At 40.3% G+C, this 23,001-nt stretch overlaps 1 protein-coding gene across 4 annotated transcripts in view; it reads left to right on the top strand.

Annotated features, from left to right (window-relative positions):
* asap2a (ArfGAP with SH3 domain, ankyrin repeat and PH domain 2a) overlaps window positions 1–22,589 on the top strand; it is a 69,835-nt gene extending 47,246 nt beyond the window's left edge. Inside the window, exons 6-28 of one of the 4 annotated variants that reach the window (XM_060880027.1) lie at window positions 1,599–1,728; window positions 1,965–2,050; window positions 3,586–3,661; window positions 3,785–3,871; window positions 5,691–5,794; window positions 6,047–6,116; window positions 6,590–6,677; window positions 7,913–7,961; window positions 8,128–8,294; window positions 9,191–9,324; window positions 9,676–9,770; window positions 10,326–10,515; window positions 12,097–12,182; window positions 12,333–12,448; window positions 12,959–13,026; window positions 13,129–13,236; window positions 13,731–13,947; window positions 16,807–16,953; window positions 17,116–17,242; window positions 18,550–18,599; window positions 18,781–18,860; window positions 18,991–19,107; window positions 20,963–22,589. In XM_060880027.1, coding sequence (XP_060736010.1) covers window positions 1,599–1,728; window positions 1,965–2,050; window positions 3,586–3,661; window positions 3,785–3,871; window positions 5,691–5,794; window positions 6,047–6,116; window positions 6,590–6,677; window positions 7,913–7,961; window positions 8,128–8,294; window positions 9,191–9,324; window positions 9,676–9,770; window positions 10,326–10,515; window positions 12,097–12,182; window positions 12,333–12,448; window positions 12,959–13,026; window positions 13,129–13,236; window positions 13,731–13,947; window positions 16,807–16,953; window positions 17,116–17,242; window positions 18,550–18,599; window positions 18,781–18,860; window positions 18,991–19,107; window positions 20,963–21,037 — 2,467 coding nt within the window. In that variant the 3' untranslated portion in view covers window positions 21,038–22,589. Of the gene's footprint in view, window positions 1–1,598; window positions 1,729–1,964; window positions 2,051–3,585; window positions 3,662–3,784; window positions 3,872–5,690; window positions 5,795–6,046; window positions 6,117–6,589; window positions 6,678–7,912; window positions 7,962–8,127; window positions 8,295–9,190; window positions 9,325–9,675; window positions 9,771–10,325; window positions 10,516–12,096; window positions 12,183–12,332; window positions 12,449–12,958; window positions 13,027–13,128; window positions 13,237–13,730; window positions 13,948–16,806; window positions 16,954–17,115; window positions 17,243–18,549; window positions 18,627–18,780; window positions 18,861–18,987; window positions 19,108–20,962 lie in introns of all 4 variants that reach the window. The other 3 variants (XM_060880026.1, XM_060880025.1, XM_060880024.1) reach the window with 3 other exon arrangements.
* Window positions 22,590–23,001: the final 412 nt, after the last annotated feature.

Raw genomic sequence — 23,001 nt, 5'->3', positions numbered from 1 at the left:
CCAGAGGTGGCCACGAATGGTTGTCTGATATTATGATGGATATAAATGGTAACAGTTAATCTCGTTCTACTTTTTTCTATCCATCAACAAATGTTTCCCTCTTTGTACACTATAATGTGCAAAACAAATATCCAAGTATGAGGTATTTATCTGCAATGTCACTTTTAATACATCTTCCAATACTGTCACTTCATAGTTTAAACTATGCTGGAAAAAGAATGGGGACCCTGGAGGGAAATAGTCATTCTGAGAACCCAGGGCTTCTCTGTCAGATGTAATTATTTAGAAAAAGAAAAAAAAAAACATTAGCTAGGCATCTTACATATTTATACACATTGAGGATCGTGGAAATCTACATCCAGACAGAAAAATGTGCTAGTGATGAATCTGTCTGGCAGGAGACATTAGAAGCAGCACGGTGACACGTTTGTTTGTGACTAAATGCGTGAATATGTGTGTATTCACACTTCACTTGAGATGTTCCTGGGAGTCTTCACCTCCATTACAATCCTGACCAAGATATCGATATTTTAATATATTGGTATAACAAAAAAGTCCTTTGTTTTGTGGAGTTTCACGATTTTTCAGGCACTCTGGCACCCAGTTCCTCCTCTAGTCTAAAAACATGCGCAGCAGGCTGATTGTGGTTTCTAAATAGTCTCTAGTGTGTGAATGGTGTGCGAATGGTGTGTGTCTGTGTGTGTGTGTATCTGTGTGTGTATGTGAGTGTGTGTGTGCCTTCTACTCTGTCTATAGTATCCCACACCTTGTACCCCAAGTCCCCTGGAATAGACACTAGGTTCCCTGTGTAGGATAAGCACTACAGTGGTACAGATGGATCCCTTGCCTGAAGTAGAAAGCCCTAACTCCATCATTGATGCTAACTTTGGAATCCTGTAACTGTTTGGCTTTACTTTATATAACGGAAATGCAGTGTCCATAAAGTAAAGCGCTTATAAAGCATCTGTAAGGATTGCTCTGTTTCACGAGTGCTGTTTTATAATGATGGAATGTGTGTGTGAGTGTTTGAGTGTGTGTGAGAGAGAGAGAGTGTGTGTGTGTGTGTGTGTGAGTGTGTGTGTGAGTGTGTGTATGAGTGTGTGTATGAGTGAGCGTGTGAGTGAGCGTGTGAGTGAGCGTGTGAGTGAGCGTGTGAGTGAGCGTGTGAGTGAGCGTGAGTGAGCGTGTGAGTGAGCGTGTGAGTGAGCGTGTGAGTGAGCGTGAGTGAGCGTGTGAGTGAGCGTGTGAGTGAGCGTGTGAGTGAGCGTGTGAGTGAGCGTGTGAGTGAGCGTGAGTGAGCGTGTGAGTGAGCGTGTGAGTGAGCGTGTGAGTGAGCGTGTGAGTGAGCGTGTGAGTGAGCGTGTGAGTGAGCGTGAGTGAGCGTGTGAGTGAGCGTGTGAGTGAGCGTGAGTGAGCGTGTGTGAGAGTGTGTGTGAGAGCGTGTAAGAGAGTGTGTGTGTGAGTGTGTGTGTGAGTGTGTGTGTGCGGGTAGTGTGTGTGAGAGAGTGTAGTGAGTGTGTGTGTGTGTTTGGGAGTGTGCGCATCGAGTGTGTGTAGAGTGCACAAGATTATACAATTTCATTTTGTGCTTTTTGCAGCACCAAGATAGAGAAAGAGAAAAAGGAGCACGCGCGGCAGCACGGAATGATCCGGACAGAGATCAGCGGGGCCGAGATAGCAGAGGAGATGGAGAAGGAGAGACGCTTCTTTCAGCTTCAGATGTGTGAGGTCAGTAGGTGCAAGAACATTCCAAGATACTGAGCAAAAACAGAAAATGTACGTTCTTTATTTTTTCTTTCTGTCCTGTGTCATGTCTAAACGGTGTGTTAGTGTGTAACCGAGCAGCACTTAGACAAGTACTGTAGTGTTCTCTTCAGCTTTACCAAAATATTACTGTTTTGGTTTTTGATTACTGACGTCGTTTGTTCCGACTTATTTCTCATCCTGCTGGATTTTTGTTTCAGTACCTCCTCAAAGTGAATGAGATTAAAATCAAGAAGGGTGTGGATCTGCTGCAGAACCTCATCAAGTATTTCCATGCACAATGCAAGTAAGTAGCATTACAGAAGGTAAACAAACATTTCAGTGGAAAGACCAACATCGATTTATTTATTTTTTTTAGAAGATAATTATTATAATAATTGGCCAAATTAGATTTTGATCTTGTGGTTAAAGAAACATTGGATACAAATAAAACCTTGAACAAAAGTGCACAGTGGACATTTTCTAGAACAAATCTCAGTGCCTGAACTGCAGCTGGAATACAACAGCTTTGCTGTACAAGGACGTCTCATGCGTCTCATCTTATTAGAACATTCTGCTTGATTTAATAAGTTTTGGGCAATTAGCAACAGTCAGTTATGTGCATAATTTCCTCTTCTTTTTAAAACCAGCCATAAATTAACGGCACTGCTAGGAATAGTGTTGCCAGGTTTGTGGTTTTTCCTGAGAATTGAGCTATGTTTAAATTGCCTGTGTGGATTTATGATGATGATGATTGAACTTTTTATTCTTTTCTATTTAATCTTAAGTCTTGTTCTGAAAAGGAGCCCAGTGAAAAACAATAAGCTTTTTTATGCCATCAGCTATAAACATAATATACCTCTCTAGCTGAGAGTGATTTCTTTACATAGTAAATGTCAGGCTTGGTTCAAGTTAATGAATATCTATGTGCTGTAACTGAACAGACAATAGACTAATGCATTCAGTTTGTAATCAGATCCCAACTCCCAAAATGTCTGCCATGATCCTGCACCACAATCTGCCTGGAATCCTTTGTGTTTGAGATCTAAACAAAAGAGAACCGTTCGGTGATACTGTGCAGGGTTTTCCTAGGCTGAGATACATGTATATGTTGTTCAGCATTAATATTAGACACACGACGTGGCTGCGTCAAGTCCACTCTGCCAGTCCACTTTCCCTCTCACACATACATACATCAGGCCCATGGGAGAAAAGCTTGAAGTGAAAAGGTTTGGATCAATACTGTCTGTTTGGGAAGATGCATGCCAAAAATATTCCTGTTATACTCCACCGGTGTGACAGAAGACAGATATTTTCCACATTAAGCGCTTAGACTTGGCCTCATCCTGTAGGTTTTTCCCAATTATTTTAGAAGTCAGGTGAAAATGCTCTTCCCAGAAGAGATTTTTAGACCATTAGTGAGGGGGGGGGGGTGTCTGTGTGTGTGTGTGTGTCTCTGTGTGTGTGTCTCTGTGTGTGTGTGTCTCTGTGTGTGTCTGTGTGTGTGTGTGTCTCTGTGTGTGTGTGTCTGTGTGTGTGTGTTTGTCCCTGTATGTGTGTGTCTCTGTGTGTGTTTCTGTGTGTGTGTCTCTGTGTGTGTGTCTCTGTGTGTGTGTCTGTGTGTGTGTCTCTGTGTGTGTCTCTGTGTGTGTGTGTGTGTGTCTGTCTGTGTGTGTCTGTCTGTGTGTGTCTGTGTGTGTGTGTGTGTCTGTGTGTGTGTGTGTGTGTGTGTGTGTGTGTGTGTTGGATGGTATCCAATCCAATGGTTGGTTGGATGGTAGTCGAGGTTGAATGTTAATGTGATGTATTTTTACACCTGATTTTATCTCTCTGGTGTCTCAGTTTCTTTCAGGACGGCCTGAAGGCTGTGGACAACCTGAAACCCTCTATAGAGAAACTGGCTACTGATCTGCATTCGGTGAGCACAGCATCAGCATAGTCGTGTGTTAACAGTGCCTGACCTAAGCATCTAATTATTCATTATCAATTCATATATTATTATTGTTAGTAGTAGAAGTATTGTTGCTGAATTCTGTTTTAGATCAAGCAAGTTCAGGACGAGGAACGCCGACAGCTCACGCAGTTACGAGATGTGCTGAAGACGGCGCTTCAGGTGGAGCAGAAAGAGGTAAGGCTTTAACGCGCTTCATGTAAAGTGGATGTACTCACACTAATGTGACAGCACTTAAGCTAAAATTATATATAAATAAATAAAAGCTACTCTAACTCCCTGAAAATGGCTCATACTGTCAGTCTTCAGACAGCATTCAGACGTTTACTCAAACAAACAGCTTTAACTCGTGTAATCCTTAAAGAATAATGGAGCGATTAAGTGGGTTTCATTTATATTCACACAACCTTCTTAACTCTTTGAGTAGCCACTGGATATCCAAGAGATTTAGATCTGTGTGTTGTTGTGCTTTTGTTTGTCTTGTTGTGTTTAAATTGTCTGATGAAAAGCTTTTTTTTCCCTTCTTCTTTAATGCCTCCACACTTTGCCAACGAAGTCTAGGAGAGTAAGTGCCTGATTGACGTCCACTTTTTGTGAAGAGATGTGCAGGCCGTGGGAGACTACAAAGTTCCCACCTCCTGTACCTTTAATACCGCTGTTTGTGTCCAGAGGTGCCGACATCTGTGTGAATGTGGATTTTGATATCCTAAAAGAAACGGAGGGAAAAGGACTTCAAACGGCAAACACGATTCTGCAGTTGCTTTCGCTTAGCAGAAATTTTGTTTAATGATATTCGACATGCGAATTCGCAAGAATTGGTTTTGTAAACCGATTAAAAAAAAATGTATGCAGTGCATCATTATTTGTACTGCATTTTCTACATATATTAAACTTTTTCTTCAGTCCCTCCAGGATTTTTTTATGTTTTTTTTCTGTGATTGTTGAAGCCAAAAAAATGCTTGATTTTGTGATGCAACTCGCAGAATTGGTGAAAATACAAGCACAGGATTCTTCCTGGATTCTTTCTCTTCTTACCAGTGAAGAGATTTGTAATAAGTGTCTCTGATCGCTTGACTCATGTTCAGTGCACGTAAATAGAAGAAGGGTTTGGCTGAACGCATGTTGTGATGTTGTAACCCGACACGACAGGTCTTGTCGAAAATCTGCGGTCGTTTTGAAACATTTTCAAACTCCTCCCAATATTGTGGAGTTTGCTTAATTTCTGTGATGTCAAAATTCAGAAATTCCTAGAGGGTCTGATTTCTTGGTCCTGTTGGGCAGCCAAGATGTTTAATGTGTCACTAATCTAATTTCTTTTATTGATCAACTTCTGCATACTTAATTATATTTGTAGTAATTATTATGTGCAACACCAGTCATTTTTATAATAGATATATAATCAGCATAAACAAACAATAGACATTTCACCATTTCCACTGTTAGCACTTAGCTATCCTGCCCACTGAAATGCGCTAAGATGAAGAGTTTCTCTATCTGTAGGTTTTTCTTGTTGCGATGTCGGCACCTCTGCACGAATTTTGAGAAATCGTCCCATTGTTTAATATCCGTAGCTTCATAAATTCAGAGAGTGTCTTTGGTACGTGTTCAGGTGCAGAAATCAGACTTAGTTTCACGTGCTGTTTCTATTTTTGTCATATTACTGACTTCACTAATGCTTCCTTGTGGTTTCAAATTTTAAACGTGCATCACATAATTGTCACTCGGCTTACACGTATGAAAAGTACTGTTGAAATCTCAGTCTGATGCTGTACTCTGAGGCTTTACCACTTTCCCCTAAGTTTCTAAATGTGTTTGTGAATGCGGTCGCTTCTCTACGGGGTTCTGAGACATCCAGTGTGGATGTTTCCTCAAAGGAAGTGACCGCATGAGGGTGCAAGTTTTTCCCTTTCTTTGACCCCTGGGGATAACTACTTCCTGTCCTTGTTTAAGATTAAATCTCATAAGCATCTACACACGTCTTTCTTCTGATTTTCAGGATTCCCAAGTACGGCAAAGCACCACCTACAGTCTGCACCAGCCGCAGGGGAACAAGGAGCACGGCACTGAGCGAAGCGGGAACCTGTACAAGAAAAGTGATGGGTGAGTGGGTTAACGTCACCACAAAGTCCTACAGGACACGAGTGTGCTAATCATCATGTCATGAAAGTCTTAATACTATAGCAGTCTGAACTGATAGACTGATAAATAGAAGGAAAGCAGCAGTATGATAGCAGCAGTATGATAGCAGCAGTATGATAGCAGCAGTATGATAGCAGCAGTATGATAGCAGCAGTATGATAGCAGCAGTATGATAGCAGCAGTATGATGACACTTCCTGTTTCCTGTCTGCAGTCTCAGGAAAGTGTGGCAGAAGAGGAAGTGCACGGTGAAGAACGGCTACCTGACCATCTCCCACGGGACGGTAAGCCAAAGTGTTGATAAACTGCTTATTTTTCCTCTCCTTCTTTTATTCCTTTCACTGTATATTTGTATATTCCACTTTTAAAACCTTCCACTCTGCAGATTGTTTTCTCTCACCGCCTGCTCTTTGTCAGTGAGACAGACTGGAGCTTGGATTGAGTAATACTAAAACTTTTAAGTATTATGGAATTTTCCCACTTTTCCCAGTAACAGGAAAAGAGAGAAGCAGAGCCGCACCTACTTTTAAAACATGCAGAAGCTTGGCTTTTATGAGTTCAGAATGCCGTCAATCCTCAGGAGAGGTCTTACAGCTGTGTCTTCAAAAGGAACAAGATGTTATTTTTTTGATTTGTACAAAGAAAACCATAAGAAACTCATATCGAAATTTTCATGTTGTATGCAAGTCTCCTGCATTATTGAACACTCTCTCAATCTCTCTCTCTCTCTCTCTCTCGATTTCTCTTGTACTCTCAGCCAAACAGACCACCAGCCAAGCTCAATCTCCTAACCTGCCAGGTCAAGCACAACCCAGACGAGAAGAAAAGCTTTGACCTCATCTCACGTATGTCAATCCACTGTAATACACGCACACACACACACACACACACACACACACACACACACACACACACACACACACACACACACACATACACACATACACACCATCCCTGTTCTCTCTCCAAGATTTACTCAACTCCAAGCTGCAAAGTCTACAAGATTTACAAAGACTCAGTTTTACAGGTTAACTCAGTTATACAGAGTCGCTCTAAACATAAATGGGTAGGAGCTTCCACTGTCCTCAATACCCAGAAATGCTGTCTGTCTGTCTGTCTATCTGTCTGTCTGTCTAGACATAAATTTACTGATGAAATTCAGGTTTCTTCACACTCAGATTCACAGATTCCATATAAGTTAGTAATTTGGTAATCAAGGGCAGAATCTAAAAACAATAGATTTTGAACAATAGATTTTGTTGTACAGGATTAAAAATCCCAACTTTGAATAATGTCACTTGTTTTCCTTAAAGAAACACAGTCCTGGCTATAATCACTGTAGCTCTATTTACTTTTCCTGCCCATTGCTTAGTGTGTTGGAGGATATTGTGTGGGTGTGTGTGTATAAGTGTGTGTGTGTGTGTTAATACAGTAGCAGTGTATGTACATGTGATGTCAACACCACATCATGGCAGGTGTTATGGGATGTTATGACAGTTTGTGTCACCGTAATCTAAACCACACTTCCTCAGTGCTGGCAGCAGCACCGTGAGCAGACTAATATAATGAATCATTCTATTATCATTATTATATTATATTATGTCCATATACTGTATGTACGTGTCGTACCTTATGACATCAACATCTGCTTAAGAATCTATACAGAAAATCAACAAATGACCGACTTCATTCGGACGGTCAAGGCAGGGAATGATAATCATGTCACTGTTACATCATAAACTGCCCTGTTGCTGTGTACGATGCATGCTTGTCAGCTTTATGGTACTTGGTGTAAGGAATGTTATACAGTGAAGCATAATGCTGAGGAATTAAGCCTAAAGCTGTCGCACCGCGAATTTTCGAATTAAGGGCCAATCAGTGCCGCTCTCACATAATAACAGAAAATGCTTTGAAAACAACTGTTAATTATAGCTAGAATAACCCCTATAATTAGAGGAATTAAGTGTGTGTACTAGACCACTGTATGTGAACTAAACAGATTCTTTTTTTTTTTCATTTTCCCTTTCCCTTTTTTTTGCACTCGCTTTCCCTCCCTCGCTCCCCTCCTTCCATCTTACAGATGACCGAACGTATCACTTTCAGGCGGAGGATGAGGCCGAGTGCCAAATGTAAGCACGTGTGTTTTTTTTTTTTTTTTTCACTGAAAGGAAACCTTTCATTGTGCATTTCCTTTTCCTGGCCTCCTAATTACCTTTTTCAGTATCCATTACTTTCTGATTCCTCTTCATTCACTCTGTCTTACTGTGTCACTCCCACTGCCTCGTCTCTGTTCAGCTGGATCTCTGTGCTGCAAAACAGTAAGGAGGAAGCGCTTAACAACGCCTTTAAGGGAGACCAGCACGTCGGCGAAAACAACATCGTTCAGGAGCTGACCAAAGCCATCCTGGGCGAGGTCAAACACATGACCGGGAACGACGTCTGCTGTGACTGCGGTGCTCCTGGTGAGCGACTAGTAATAGGGAGGCTAACATTTACAAGAGGAGACTCAGGAAGGCAGAATGGATCAGAGCAAGAAGAAAAGACGAATCTTGTAATAAACTGCCAGCTGAAATGATCCTGTTTGTTTATTGATGGTGATGGAGATATATGTCTAGTTACATTCGGTAAACTCTCTCGACAACACACGTTGTTGTTGTTCACAACTTCTTCGGGTAACCGGAATCCGAGCTGCATACCACAGTGTTGTGGGACCGAGGATGATTTTTCATAATCAACTACAGTGACATGCATATGTATTTACCCCCTTGAACTTTTCCACACTTTGTAGTCATAAAACCAAGTGGGGTTATTTGTCTCAAATCTAAAAATAGCCCGTGATGAAGAAGTGTGTGGAAAAATTGTACTATAAAGTTAGTACTATTTCAGAATAAAAACTCCTATGAAAATGAACAAACTACGCAGTACTAAGCATAAGCTTTACTTTGAAAGTTCTGTTGCTCTCATACATCACCTAATGTTTACATCAGGTTTAATGGTTAAAACTGCAGTCATTTTTTTAACAATGTCTCAATCGAGTATGTTAGAGAAAATATAGGATGTAAATACACACATCATGAAGACCAAGGAGTCTGAGCAGTCTGTGGGAAGTTCTGGAAATCTATCAATAATGATTTATGGCCAAATTTGATCATTGGAGCACAAAGAAATCCATTTATAAAAGAAAAAATATATGTGGTATAATCGTGACCGTGCCTAGACAGGTCTGTCCAAGAAATGTTTGTGATCTGGTGAAAATCCAGAGAGGATTATACACGTGCAGGAACGGTACATCATGTCCTGTATTAACATTTGTCTGCTGTTATATTGTGAAACTTTACAGTTCATGTCTTTTCTCTAGGGCCCACATGGCTGTCCACCAACCTGGGAATTCTGACCTGTATAGAATGCTCTGGGATCCACCGAGAGTTGGGAGTGCACTACTCCAGAATTCAGTCCCTCACGCTGGATGTCCTCAGCACATCAGAACTCTTGGTTGGTGGTTCATTTTTTTTTTAAAATAAATACATTGTAAGTGCATTTAACACTGATGACCTTACGACAGATGTGGAATCTTTACATCAGATGATAAAGACTCAATAGATAGTATTTATCATAAAGATAGTATTTATAATGAAAATGTTGTTTTAATATAATTACTTATTGTTTGGTCTGAATCTGATAAAAGCCATAATAATAAAAAAAAAAAAAAACTTACAAACATACTGTGTATAAGTAGATGGAAAAGTACCACTGTGGAAGCCTTTTTTTTAACACAGGTGTGTTTGTGTGTGTGTGTGTGTGTGTGTGTGTGTGTGTGTGTGTGTGTGCGCACCTGCCCTGCAGCTGGCCAAGAACGTAGGGAACGCTGGCTTTAACGAGATCATGGAAGCAGGTTTGAGTACAGAAGATACGGTCAAACCAAATCCTACCAGTGATATGTGAGTGATGCTCTCACTTTCTCTTTCTGTTTCTGTCTGTGTGTGTTTGCAGCTGTCACTATGAATGGATGATATAGCTGAGGGTTTGGACAGTGGGACAGTATTAACTAGAATTTTACCATAATCTAACACAAGAGGATTTGTGTAAACCATCCATAAACTACACTGAACTTCGTGGGGGAAAAAGAAACAAAGTGCATTGTGTGCATGGCTTTTCCTCACAGGGATTTTGTACCACTTGTTAAACAGCCTTTAAGAAGTACTCACAGGTTCTCTCTGTAAGCCCACAAACTTGTGTGAAGCTGTTTTTCTACATGGATTAAGTCAGCTGACTTTAGTTTAGGGAGTGGAAAAATAAACCGTTTTTTTTTTTTTTTTAAGCTTATCACATTGTTTATATCAGTGGACCAAACACCAGTGCTCTATAGTGTCAGAGGACCAGAGCTTTGGCATACACTGGATCTTTTTTTTTTTTCTTTTTTTTTTGGGCCATTTTTTTTTTTTTTTTTTTTTTTTTTTGCTGCACTCAAGTGTTTTTTCCTCTCTGTATCTCAGGCAGGCCAGGAAAGACTTCATCACAGCCAAATACACAGAGAAACGCTTTGCTCGTAAGAAAAGCCCAGACACTGCGTCCAGACTGCACACCCTGTGTGACGCTGTGAAGGCCCGCGACATCTTCTCCCTCATCCAGGTCTATGCTGAGGGAGTGGACTTAATGGAGCCCATTCCTTTGGCCAATGGACATGTGAGTCTTCCTTGATGCTTTGTGATGAAATCAGCTCCTGGTTTAGATATAATAGAAATAATTATGGGGAATGGAGGGTTGTTTTCTGTTCTGAGTTCATATTATAGAGTAGTCACTTTAGTTTAGCAGGAGAACTCGGTTAAGGAAACCTGGACAAGAGGCAGATTGTAGGATTGGATTTTGATCTGAATTAGTCATAAAGATTAACTAAAATGCATGTTGTTCATTAAAATTAATATGAAAGACATGCAGTCACTGGAGTGAGGACTTGCTAGCACACCAGCTCAGAGATGCCCACGACTTGTTAGTGTTGGCATGATTGGAAGGGAAGAAATAGTATTCTATCTTTCCCACCTACACAGCATTTTCATACTGCACCATGGGATAAACAAAATAACTGCCAATGGACCTGCGTAATAATGTAGTTGAACTTTATAAATCAGGAAAATGATATAAAAAGATATCTTAACACTTGAAAATGCATCAGTGTTCAAACTCTGATAAAGGGGTGGAAAATAAGAGGTTTTAATAAGAAAATAATAAGGAAAATAAGAAAGATTTTACACACTACTGCCGGATGAATTGTTCGGGATACAAAGAAAAACCCACAAACAACTTCGACAGAAATAAAGGCTGCTCTGGAAAAAAGTGTGGTGTTTCAAGGAGTACAATAAGGAGGTACTTAAACACAAATGACCTGCATGGTCAAGATGCCAGGAGAAAGTTGAGAAAGTTGCCCATGCCTACGATGAAAAGTACACCATCCTCACTGTAAAGCATGGTGCTGGATCACTGATGTTTTGGGGCTGTGTGAGCTCCAGTGCCACAGAGAAGTTAGTAAAAATTGATGGCAAGATAAATGCAGCATGTTCTCAGAAAATACTGGCAGACAATTTGCATTCTACAGCACAAAAGCTGAGCATGGATCTCAAATGTTTCAACATGACAGTGATCCAAAGCACAAGGCAAGGTTGACCCTCTAATGGCTACAGCAGAAAAAGGTGAAGGTTCTGGAGCTATACAGTACCACAATTCCAGAAACGGAATTTAGGACCTCATGCACAATTATTACAAAAGACTGCATGGCATCATTGATGCTAAAGGGAGAAATACACAATATTAAGAACTAAAGATATGTAAACTACTGAAGAGGGATTATTTCCTTCTTTTCTTTTTTGTTATGTTCTGTTAGACGATTGTTCCGTGCTGTTATGCCTCACATATGAACTTGAGTCCTAAAGAAATAAACTAAATTTGTTTTGCCTCCGTACTCACGTTTTCTTTAAAACATTGTACACACTTTGCAAATTCTCCAAAGGTATGCAAACTTTTGACCTTTTAGAGTAGAGCTTTGTTGAAATGATTAATAGGCAGAACGTTCCTTTCGCTCAGCATGAGATCATTCGGAGTTCCATGTTTGACTTTATTGTTATCGGCAGATTGGAGCGATGAGATCCGTCATACGTAATATTACTGAAAAATATTCTGGAAACGTTGTGGAAAATAACAAAAACCAAAGTGCAGGATATTAATTCATGATATTAATGAGTTTGTTGTTGTGTTGTTGTTTTTTTTTGGCAGGAACAAGGAGAGACAGCACTGCATTTGGCAGTGAGGCTGGTAGACCGAACCTCGCTACATATTGTAGATTTCCTCACTCAGAACAGGTATTTCCACACATGCTCACTTTTATTTTCCTAGTTACTGAGTTTGTTGGTTGTGCTTCCCACATTTAAGATATTCATGTGGGAGGTGAGGTTGATACCGATGTTGATATGTTGAGTCCAGTGACCGAACCTTGTACTTTGCACCCCAAGTGTGAATCTGGATAAACAGACATCGAAGGGAAGCACAGCGCTGCATTACTGCTGTCTTACAGATAACAGCGAGTGTCTCAAACTGCTCCTAAGAGGCAAAGCTTCCATAGACATCGGTAAGAAAGCATCAACCCATCCTATAATTATTGTGTCCTGCTTTTCTTTTCTCTCGTCTGGGAGAAACAGAAAGGCTTTTCCAGTGTGTCTGTTAAAGTTGTTTTATTTTGATTTTGCTTCATTCTTTGACATTCTTCTGCTTGGGCTGTTTTGAAAGCTGGTTGTAGTGATAAGAGGCAGGATTTGTGTTTGGCTTTAACCCCAGTGTTGTCTGTGGGAATTGAGTTAATTAATGCTCTTCGGCACAAACAAAAGAGCTAAGCAAGTGTGTGTGTGTATGTGTGTGTGTGTGTGTGTGTGTGTGTGTCTTCTCTCTACACAACAAATAAAAGGATAAAAAAGCTGCAACATTCTTTTACTGAATTTGTTTTCCTTGCCATATTTTTGACCTGCAGAGAGAGAGAATTGTGTAAATCTTTCATTATACTTCAGCCTGCCAATGTAGATTTGTTAGTGCTGTTAATATGTCTGAGTATAAAACTCTAAAACTTCTAAATTAACACGTGCAGCTAACGAGGCAGGTGAAACCCCGCTGGACATTGCTAAGCGACTCAAACATCTGCAGTGTGAGGAGCTGGTGAGTGACGTTCACTGTGTTTAACACTGCATATGGCTTCATGTAGCATCTTCTCAGCTGGACATTACAGAGCTTTACACTATCTGTCTGTGTTCTGTGCAGCTCAACCAGGCACTCGCTGGTAAGTTTAACGCACACGTGCACGTTGAATATGAGTGGCGGCTTCAGCACGAAGACCTGGACGAGAGTGATGAAGATTTGGATGAGAAGGTACCCCAGTGTTCCTCCCCCAGTATTCATTCCAAGAGTAATGTAAATGTTCTGTGTACCAGTACAATCATTTCCTAGAGTTTTTCCCCTGTAAACCTTTACTCGTAGAAAAATATAGAAAATGTCACTTTAAATAAAGAAATGAATCAATTTAAATATAGAAATCCAAACTTTTGTTAAAATAGCTGATCGATTGAATTTACATCTGAAGATTTGAATTTTTTTTTTTCCAGTTTGAAGTTACATAAGGAACTGAGCAATGTTGTGTGATACAGCTTTACTAGTCTAATAAGCTTAGAATTAAAATGAAATCAAACTGTTATAACAAGAGGACCAGGAATTTATATTCAGTGCGTTCTTTGTCTAATCCATTTGTTGTGTGTTTTGTTTTTGTTTTTTTTGACAGTTTTCCATCTGTAACTATAAAACTACTTAAGTGTGTGTGCTAATAAAACCACGAATATCTTTGTGACCTTTGACCTTCCTGTGTCCAGTCCAGTCCCCTGCGGCGAGAGGAGAGGCCGGTCAGTTGCTACACGCCTGGCGGCTCAGTGATGCAGCCCAGTGCGGCCAGTGGGTCCAAAGACAAACAACAGCGCTGCTATGTCCCAAATCTGGTCAACAATGAGACGTATGGCACCGTTGTCAACACCAGTCCCTCCAGTGGGGTCTTATCCACCTCAGCACCTCCACTGCCTCCCAGAAATATCGGTACCTTCTACTGAACTTCTATTCACCTGTTAGAGCAATTAATGTTGAATCAATTTCATATGCAGGTTGAAACTCGTTCATTAACTGAAACACAGCTGCGTAGGACATGTGGTGGCCTTGTGGTTAAGGACTGACTTACTAAGTCCTTATAGCTCTGTCTTTATTCTATGTAGCACCAGGGTCCTGGAGAAACCTTGTCTCATTTCACTATATACGGCAACAGCTATATATGGTTGAAATGACAATAAAAGCTTCTTGACTTGACCTCTTGACTTGACTTGAAGGTGTTGGGCTACTATTGGAAGCTTGTAACCATCAACTGCTCAGTTGTATAAAAAAAAATGAGATAATGTAAGTCGCTCTGGATAAGGGCATCTGCCAAATGATGTAAATGTAGGGGCTAAAATCTGGGTAAGGAACAACCAAATTTTGCTACTGAGGTGACATTGTGGAAGACAGTTTCATGTCACAGGTCATACATCAAGCTATTTTAAAGAAGCGGTTAATGTTGAGGACCACAGACACGGTGGGTGGCAACGGAAACGTATTTGCATAACAGATTTTCTCCTGTCCTAAAGGTAGACAAATTGATCGCATGCAAACAAATAAGATAAAAATATTATGCTTGGTAATTTATTTACTCAGGAAAATGATCCATTTCCTCTACATTACTGATCCCAAGTGTTAAACGAGAAACATTCAAAAATGTGGTGTACATTAGTGTATATCAGAATCAGAGTACTTTATTAAACCCCAGGAGGAAACTGGGTTCGTTACCGCAGCTCCAAGTCACCAAAATAAGAACACAAAAATAGAGACTTATATACACTAAGATAATATATACAAAAACTATAAATAAAAGTAGGATTTAAATAAGTATACAGTAAAGAGTGAGATATGTTGTTGTACAGAGGAATTATAAAGTCTGATGGACAGGTAGGAAGGATTTCCTGTTTGGCTCTGTGAAGCACCTCGGTTGAATGAGTCTATGACTGAACGCACTCCTGTATCCGTCCAGGACATCATGGAGCGGGTGGAAGATGTTGTCCAGTAGCTTAGACAACATCCTTCTTTCTGACACTACAGTCAGAGAATCCAGCTCCACCCCCCACAACACCACAGGCTTTAAGGATGAGTTTGTTCGGTCCGCTGCCCCAGCATGCAACAGTAAACTCAGAACGCAAAGCATCAGATCATTTCTGCATAATGTGAATGAAAATATCCATCATTAAAGCTACTGTACATGATGTAAAGTTCTAATAAAATGTGGCTAAAAGGCTAAAAGCCCTGACAGCATATCAGACAGCAGACAAAGATGAATGACTCAGCACAAGCTATAAGCACCCAACATCCTTTATAGCAGCGTCTCACATTATCTAGACCGGCATATTAATAACTCCCTTTTTATGTAAGACCAGGATCCAGGATCAGGTTTTGCCTTCTATCCCAGTGCACAGGCTTTTCCTAATTCAACCCTAGAGATGTTTTTTGTAATACTATGCCACTCTGTTTTAATGGCAGGTTTGTGAAATAAAAAAAGAATGAAATAAAATAAATCATGTCAGGACTTTTTTCACTTCCAGTGTGAAATTACAACATATAAAAAATAAATTGGAAAAACAATCAGAAACGTTTTTAGGGAAAAAGTAACCCAGTTGCATTCAGTTTTTACACCTTTAAACTAATACGGTTTATTACACTACTTAGTGTATTTGCTGTACGAGTGTGTCAGTGTATGTATATTGACTTTTCTATATTTTCTAACTCTTTCTTAAACATATTCTAAATCTATCAATCTGTCAGGGCAAATATGAGAGATTGTTGTCACATGCAGAGAGTAATCAGTAATTATCAGATCTTCCTGCAGCCCCTTTAATGTTGTTATAGGTCTCCTGGCAGCCTCATTGTTAAATGTTTGTCTTGTCATTTTATACATTTAGGAGTGATGTCCTGTTCTTGTTGATGTCACTGCGCTGCTCCACTTTCTCTGTTTGTTGTTTATGGCCTTTACAGTAATCTATGGTACATCTAAAGTCTTTTATACTCCTCTCCTGATCAATAATCTTACACCAAGTGAGATATCATGAGGGTTTTGTAAGCTCTTTGTGGACCATGGCTTCAGGGGTCAAATAAAACCAAGAAGATGTGAAGTAAATCCTACAGAAACAGCCGATCTTTATTTGGGGTTAACAAAAATGATTTTATTGATGTCAGCTGTACAATAATTATTACTGAACATTTGATTGGTTCCTTTTGAACACAGCCACACCCCCAATTGTAAAAGGGTGTGCTGACTTATGCAACTTTTTCTTCTTTACTTTAAATGATTTAAATACAATTTTTTCCCCTAAACGCTTGTTTTTCCACCATCAAGATAAAATTCCAACATATAAAAGTGAAAGTTCTAACGATTTATCTTGCATTAATTTATTTTTTTTTTTACATCACAAAAACTTTCCATTTTATAATGTATAGATTTTATATCCATCGTATGTATGTTATTTACTGTATATTGCCGGGCTGTTGCAGCATCATAAACTATGTATGTGTACATAATATAGTTCACCAACCTAGACTTTAGATAGGTTTGTCTTTTGTTGCGTGCAGAATTGAGTCTCTTCCCTGTCTTTGACATGACTCGGTTCACATTGTGGCACTGTGCCGTGTTCTCCTGGACTCTAATGTAATTATGGCCTGGAGCCGAGCCACCGCTCAGAAACAGAAACGGCCCGGAACTTTGTCTTCCTCTCCAGAAACAAAAGCAGCCTCCTCTTTAGGGGTGAGTGGGGAAGCTGGCCAAACTTTCCATCTCGGTCTGAGTGTCTAACGTCTCTCTCGTTGTCCCTCTGATCTCGATAGGGCAGCTGACTGGTCACAGCGGAGTTCTCCAAAGTTCTCCAGCATGGAAGCCTGGCTCCATAGATCTCTCAGGCCGGCAGAGATCATCCTCAGATCCCCCTAACATGCATCCGCCTGTTCCACCCATGCGAGTCACTTCATCCTCCTGTGAGTTTGTGCTGCATGGAGCTACATGCGACTGATACACAAGAAGATACACAAGTGTCATTTTTGTAATTCTGCATGAAAAAAACCCCCACAAAAACCATGAAGTGTGTCTTTGCTACATGTTGATGTTACATTGCACCACTAATATTGTGCTCTCTGCAGTCATTGCGCCGGCCGCTCCTCCTCCTCCTCTGTCTAAACCAGCTGGTGTGATGGAGGCCATGACCATGCAGAGCAAAACTGGACAGGTGCCTCAGGGCCAGAGCATTAGCAGAGGAACCGCTCCAAGGTCAGAATTGTAACACACACACACACACACACACACACACACCACTGAAGATTTTATTTTATTTTTATACTGTTTCTCTCCCATTTGTTCAAAGCAGCTGATGAATTTGCACTAAAGCCCCTGTCATGCAGTTTTACGATTAGCTTCTTACTTCCATTATCCTGATGTTAAATCGATGTTAAATGCTTATTACTGAAGGAAATATATTTATATAATGACTGATCTTTAGTGTCAGAAAAAAATGTTTACAGTACAGCCCTGGATTTGAGAGATCATGTATTCTGAATCTTTCAGATACATTAATTATAAGGATTTTCTACATGTTGTATTTCCATTCACACAACAATCAAGATTAGTCAGAAATGCTAATAAGATCAGAATTACTATTCTGCATTTTGACTACATTACTTACATGTATGTATTTATAGATACAGTATATGATTAAACATGCATAATAAACACACATGACTGAGTAAATATTTGCAAGCTCTGTGTATACGAACCAGCATTAGAGCAACTCCCAATGTTCTTAATGACAGAATAAGATGAAACCAGAATCAAAGAGTTAGACGTTGAGTATCTTTTTACAGGAAATGTCTTTGTAGCTCACAGCTAACATTTCCTCGGCGAACACAAGGGTCACTTTGCACATATATAATGCAAAAATGGTGGAAAAGGCCTACAGGGAACTGCAGCTTTGTTCAGGTCATTAATTCCAGTTCAAGGACTGTTTCCAAGCACGTAGATGCAGAGAGGCTGAGAAGTAAGCCACATAGTGTGCCAAGTAGTGCTGCATGATAATCACTACAGTGATCATGGTGATAATGCAGAATAAATCAACACTATACAGATGGGGGACAGATTAATTTTACAGAAAAATGTTTTGTTGCCATGGTTCAGGTGTGCTTGTAGTGTTAATAGTAAATGTCACTGATACAAAGTTAATTAGACTGAACATCGTTATCCTGTAATAAAACAGTTCGATCCTGATGGGAGTGGTCTCTTTCAGGATGAGAGCTCCCACATCCACACTTCACGAGGGCTCGATAAATGGTTTGTTGAGGATGGAAATGATGTAAATTCGATTCTGTGAGCTCCACAGTTAGGAAATGTCAACCTGTGGAAGATGTTCTAGTGAGCACTCTTCAACATCATCAGTTGAGGGAATAACTTTTAGGAGAATGATGTTCATCTGTCCAACAAGGAGTGTGTGTATGGGCACTTACCTGCTTGTGTGTGAATGTAGAAAATACAGTAGTTCAAATGATCCCTGAAGTAAAGTACTGTTTTATTCATTTTGTATTCAGCTCGGACAAAAGCTACAGCAAGGGTCCTCCGGACACCACAGAGAGACCAGGTAGATGTCAAAGAAACGGCTTAATCCGTGAGTTGATGATTGGTAGAAAACGAGTTGTACTCTGTGTACAGTTTGAATAAAGTGTGCGGATGCCTCAAGAATCAAGTTGCTTGAAGTTTTACCATGTTGGCTGTTGTTTTGTTTTCACTGCAAATGTCATTTCCTGTCTTGTGATGAGCAGCAAAGGAAGTTCCTGGATGCCCTCAGAGAACGAGTGGTCAGTCTCTGGCTCCTGGCCACATACCCAGGAAAGCATACCCGGTAAGTTCCATCATATCAGGAGGAAATACCTGAACCTGATGTGATTAAACTGTAAACAGATGTTTCCATGTGTGCAACTCGGAACAGATTACAGATGTTTGTTCTGCACGTTGTGTGTGTGTATCAGAAGCAGAGGCCGAAAAGGGTGAAGGCCATCTATAACTGTGTGGCTGATAACCCTGATGAGCTGACGTTCACTGAGGGCGAGGTGATTGTTGTAGACGGAGAAGAGGATCAGGAGTGGTGGGTGAGTCTCTGTGTGTGTGTGTGTGTGTGTGTGTGTGTGTGTGTGTATAAGAGCTAGCCTTTATAAGTAAGTAGGAAGAATGAAGGAGGTCAGGATTTGGAACAGAGCGTGTGAGAATAAGAGTGAGAGAGAGGCTTTATCAACTTCCAGTTGCCATGGTGGCCTGGACACATGTGATGACCTCATTCTTTCCTTCTGGTTTTGGGAATGCAGGCCAGCTGCTGTTTGCCTTTCTTTATATCTTTGTTCCACTGCCTGCAATTAATCTTTCAAAACTTCACAGAGCCTCAACAACAGCACACCATCATCATCATCATCATCATCATCATCATCTCGAAACATTACAGTTGTGTACAGATGTGCTTCATAGACTTTGGGGAATACATGACCATGCTGCGCTCATGTTTTTGTTTATCAGCAGTCGAGCTGTGCGCATGTTTAGTACAGGAAGTGAACAAGAGGTCATTTGTTTCCATTGGAAATGCCACAAAGCTCTTGAGTACATCAGTGTATAAACCCTGTACTGTGTTAAAGCATTACACTAAGGGCAGTTGTGCCTATTTCTAATCTAGTCTAGAAATGACATGTTATGGATTCAGTGCCATCAGAACTATAAGGTTGTGTTAAATTTGAATTATAACATATTGGAATTGAGTCGGGGGCACGGTGGCTTAGTGGTTAGCACGTTCGCCTCACACCTCCAGGGTTGGGGGTTCGATTCCCGCCTCCGCCTTGTGTGTGTGGAGTTTGCATGTTCTCCCCGTGCCTCGGGGGTTTCCTCCGGGTACTCCGGTTTCCTCCCCCGGTCCAAAGACATGCATGGTAGGTTGATTAGAATATCTGGAAAATTGTCTGTAGTGTGTGATTGCGTGAGTGAATGAGAGTGTGTGTGTGTGTGCCCTGCGATGGGTTGGCACTCCGTCCAGGGTGTATCCTGCCTTGATGCCCGATGACGCCTGAGATAGGCACAGGCTCCCCGTGACCCGAGGTAGTTTGGATAAGCGGTAGAAGATGAGTGAATGAATGAATAGAATTTTTGGCAATGCTTATTATGGTGTTATCTATTTTTTCATGTGAATCTGTTTTGCAAATATTTAAAGCTTCTTGCTGTTGAGTTAGAGATAAATAAAGGCATTTCATTTTAAACCAAGGTTTGTAATGAACAAGAAACACTCTTGCTGGTTAAATTATGTTTCCACTAAGAACCTAAGAAGGTTTATTTTTCACAGAAATAGACCCGTTTCCCTTTTGCACAATTAATCTGGAGTGTTTCTAGATTGAGTGCATCATTATTGGCACTGCAAATTAGATTTGGGGGGAAAATTTATATTTACCTGAAGATCCGCTTAGTTACACTTGCTCATTATCTAATCGGCCAATCATGCGGTAGCAGCGTATATGACTCTGACCTTGGGTGTGATTTTAGCATTTACTAACCTACTCTTTATCCAATTTTTAGCTGTTGTGTTTTGGTATAGGCTCAGTTTCCTGTTCTTGGCTCACAGGATCTTCGTTACAGCTAGGTTTGACATTCTGTGTATTCGCAGACGCTATTCTGCTAACCGCAGTTGTAACGTGTGGTTAGTTGAGTTACTGTAGACTTCCTGTCAGCTCGAACCGATCTAGCTGTTCTCCTCTCATCTCATCTCTCTCATCAACAAAGTGTTTCCTCTCAACAAAAGTGCTGCTAACTGGAGGTGTTTAATTGTTTTCGGCTCCAATCTGTGTCTTTTTTTTGTTTGTTTGTTTACATTAGCTGAAACGCTTAATCTGCATCTGCCTGATTTTATGCACTGCACTGTTGTTGAGCATTAATGAATAAATATTAACCAATTTCTTGTTGTCTTTCTTCCAGCTGGGACATATAGAAGGTGAACCGATGAGGAGAGGTGCCTTCCCTGTCACATTCGTACACTTCATGGGAGACTGACAGTCAAAGATTTCCGACGCTGACCCAGGCTGATCTGATCATCCCCTAGCATGTTTCTATCTCCACATACTTAAGCTCTATTAATAATTCTCCTCATCCGCTTCACCTCCATCATGAAGCTTGTGCCTATACTGACTCTTTCCAATTAGCTTGCACCAGCGAGCATTGCTCGACTCATGCACTGGAGGCTTCTTCTTCCTGAATGTTTTAACACCTCACCTTTATGTTCGAAAGACGGTCAATAGTTTGAGTGTTTCAGCTCACTTTGTTGACCAAAAAAAAGAATTGTAGTCAGTTGCATTGACACAGTGAATGCACTTTTATGTAGTTCTTTAAAAAAAAAAAAAAAAAAAAGGAAAAGTTTTATGGATCTCAACACTGAACTATTCGTATCCATGCAGATTTAGACGTAGAGGATTTGGGAGGACGTGAGAATATGAGCGATATGGCCTCTTTCTTTCACCTGGTTAAAGGAACTGGACAGAAGGTGTTTTTTTTTTTTTTTTTTTTTTTTAAAGCACTGCATTGGAGCAGAAAGGGAAGTTTGCTGTTACCTTCCCTTGGGATCCTTCACTGTCCCCGTTTCCACGCTTGCTGCCCCACATCAAAACTTATAAATAGATCCTTCACTGCTCAAACCTGGGAGCGCTCCTGCACTTCACTACACTACATATCTGTGAAAAAGACATCCACAGCATGCATTTTGGAATATAACGGACAACCAGAGTAATAATAACCTGCGCGCGTGTGTGTGTGTGTGTGTGTAAGAGATATTAGACTGAAAGAAAGAAGCAAATACTGCTGCATCATAAAAGATCAGGAAGATTGTGACAACCAGCACAGATCACACAACAATCCTAACATCTGGGTGTTCAAATGAAGTGTGTCTTCTGAGGACCTGAGCAGTTTGCTGTCCCTGACCTGCTGCTGTCGTCCTTTTTTCTTCAGCTTTGTCATGTTCTCACAATCGCATTGTTTCAATTCACTCCTATAACAATAGTCTCATACTGAGTTTATACTAGCTTTATGTTAATATGACCAATGCTCATATTTATGTCCTGTAGGTCTCATTGAGATTTTAATACTTTTTAGAGTTGGGTAATTAACGTCTGCCTAGGTTTTTGGATATGGTAGGACCAACCCTCCTAATGTTCCCTTTAATGGAGAAAAGCATTCCTCAGTAACCGTGCATCTCCAGACCCCTAACCTCCCGCTAATCTGCCCCCATTCCTTACCTTTTGTTCCTGAAGTGGAGGTTGCACGTGTAATATTGTACAGCAATACGTTTTATGTGATGAAGTTTTCATTTGGTTGCAGAGCAACTCTATAGAATGTTCTATGACATTTTAATTAAACTCTACATAGTCCCTGTTGAGCTTGAAACACAGTGACCTGTAACTTTAGCAATGAGAAGAGACTTTTAATTAACTTTCAGAATCTTCCTCTGCCTTTCAACTCACTGGAAATGAATACGACTTTGTCTTAAGTGGTGCTGTAAATAACTGAAGAGTTTATATGTGTATATTTAATAGTAAACATAAAACTGAACCGAGCAACGATGTCGTGTATCAAACTCTAGACATCCGGACATTTCAAAATGAATCAAGGAAGAACGTTTCAGTCATTTACTGTCATTCTGTTGACTCTAATAATGTATAAATAAATGGCAAAACTGGAAGTTAAATCAAACTTGTGCCTTGTTAGAATTTATTGTTTTGGGGGCTTTTTTTTTGCTTGAATTTAATGTTTAAAAAAAAAAGGCTGAATTTGAGAATTTTCACAGGTTCTACTTTTTGATTTATCCACAAACAATCACACTGACCAGCTTGTTCCTTGACCCCATGTTGAAGAACATAACTAGATCACCATCTAGTGGAGTACAGAGGAAGACACTGGTGCACTGTTAGATATTAATGTAGCAAGACTATAACATGAGGAACACATTCATGTGTGTCATTACTACA

This window comes from Tachysurus vachellii, chromosome 10, assembly GCF_030014155.1.
Source record: "Tachysurus vachellii isolate PV-2020 chromosome 10, HZAU_Pvac_v1, whole genome shotgun sequence".
NCBI lineage: Eukaryota > Metazoa > Chordata > Actinopteri > Siluriformes > Bagridae > Tachysurus > Tachysurus vachellii.
This window is presented reverse-complemented; position numbering and strand designations above follow the sequence as displayed.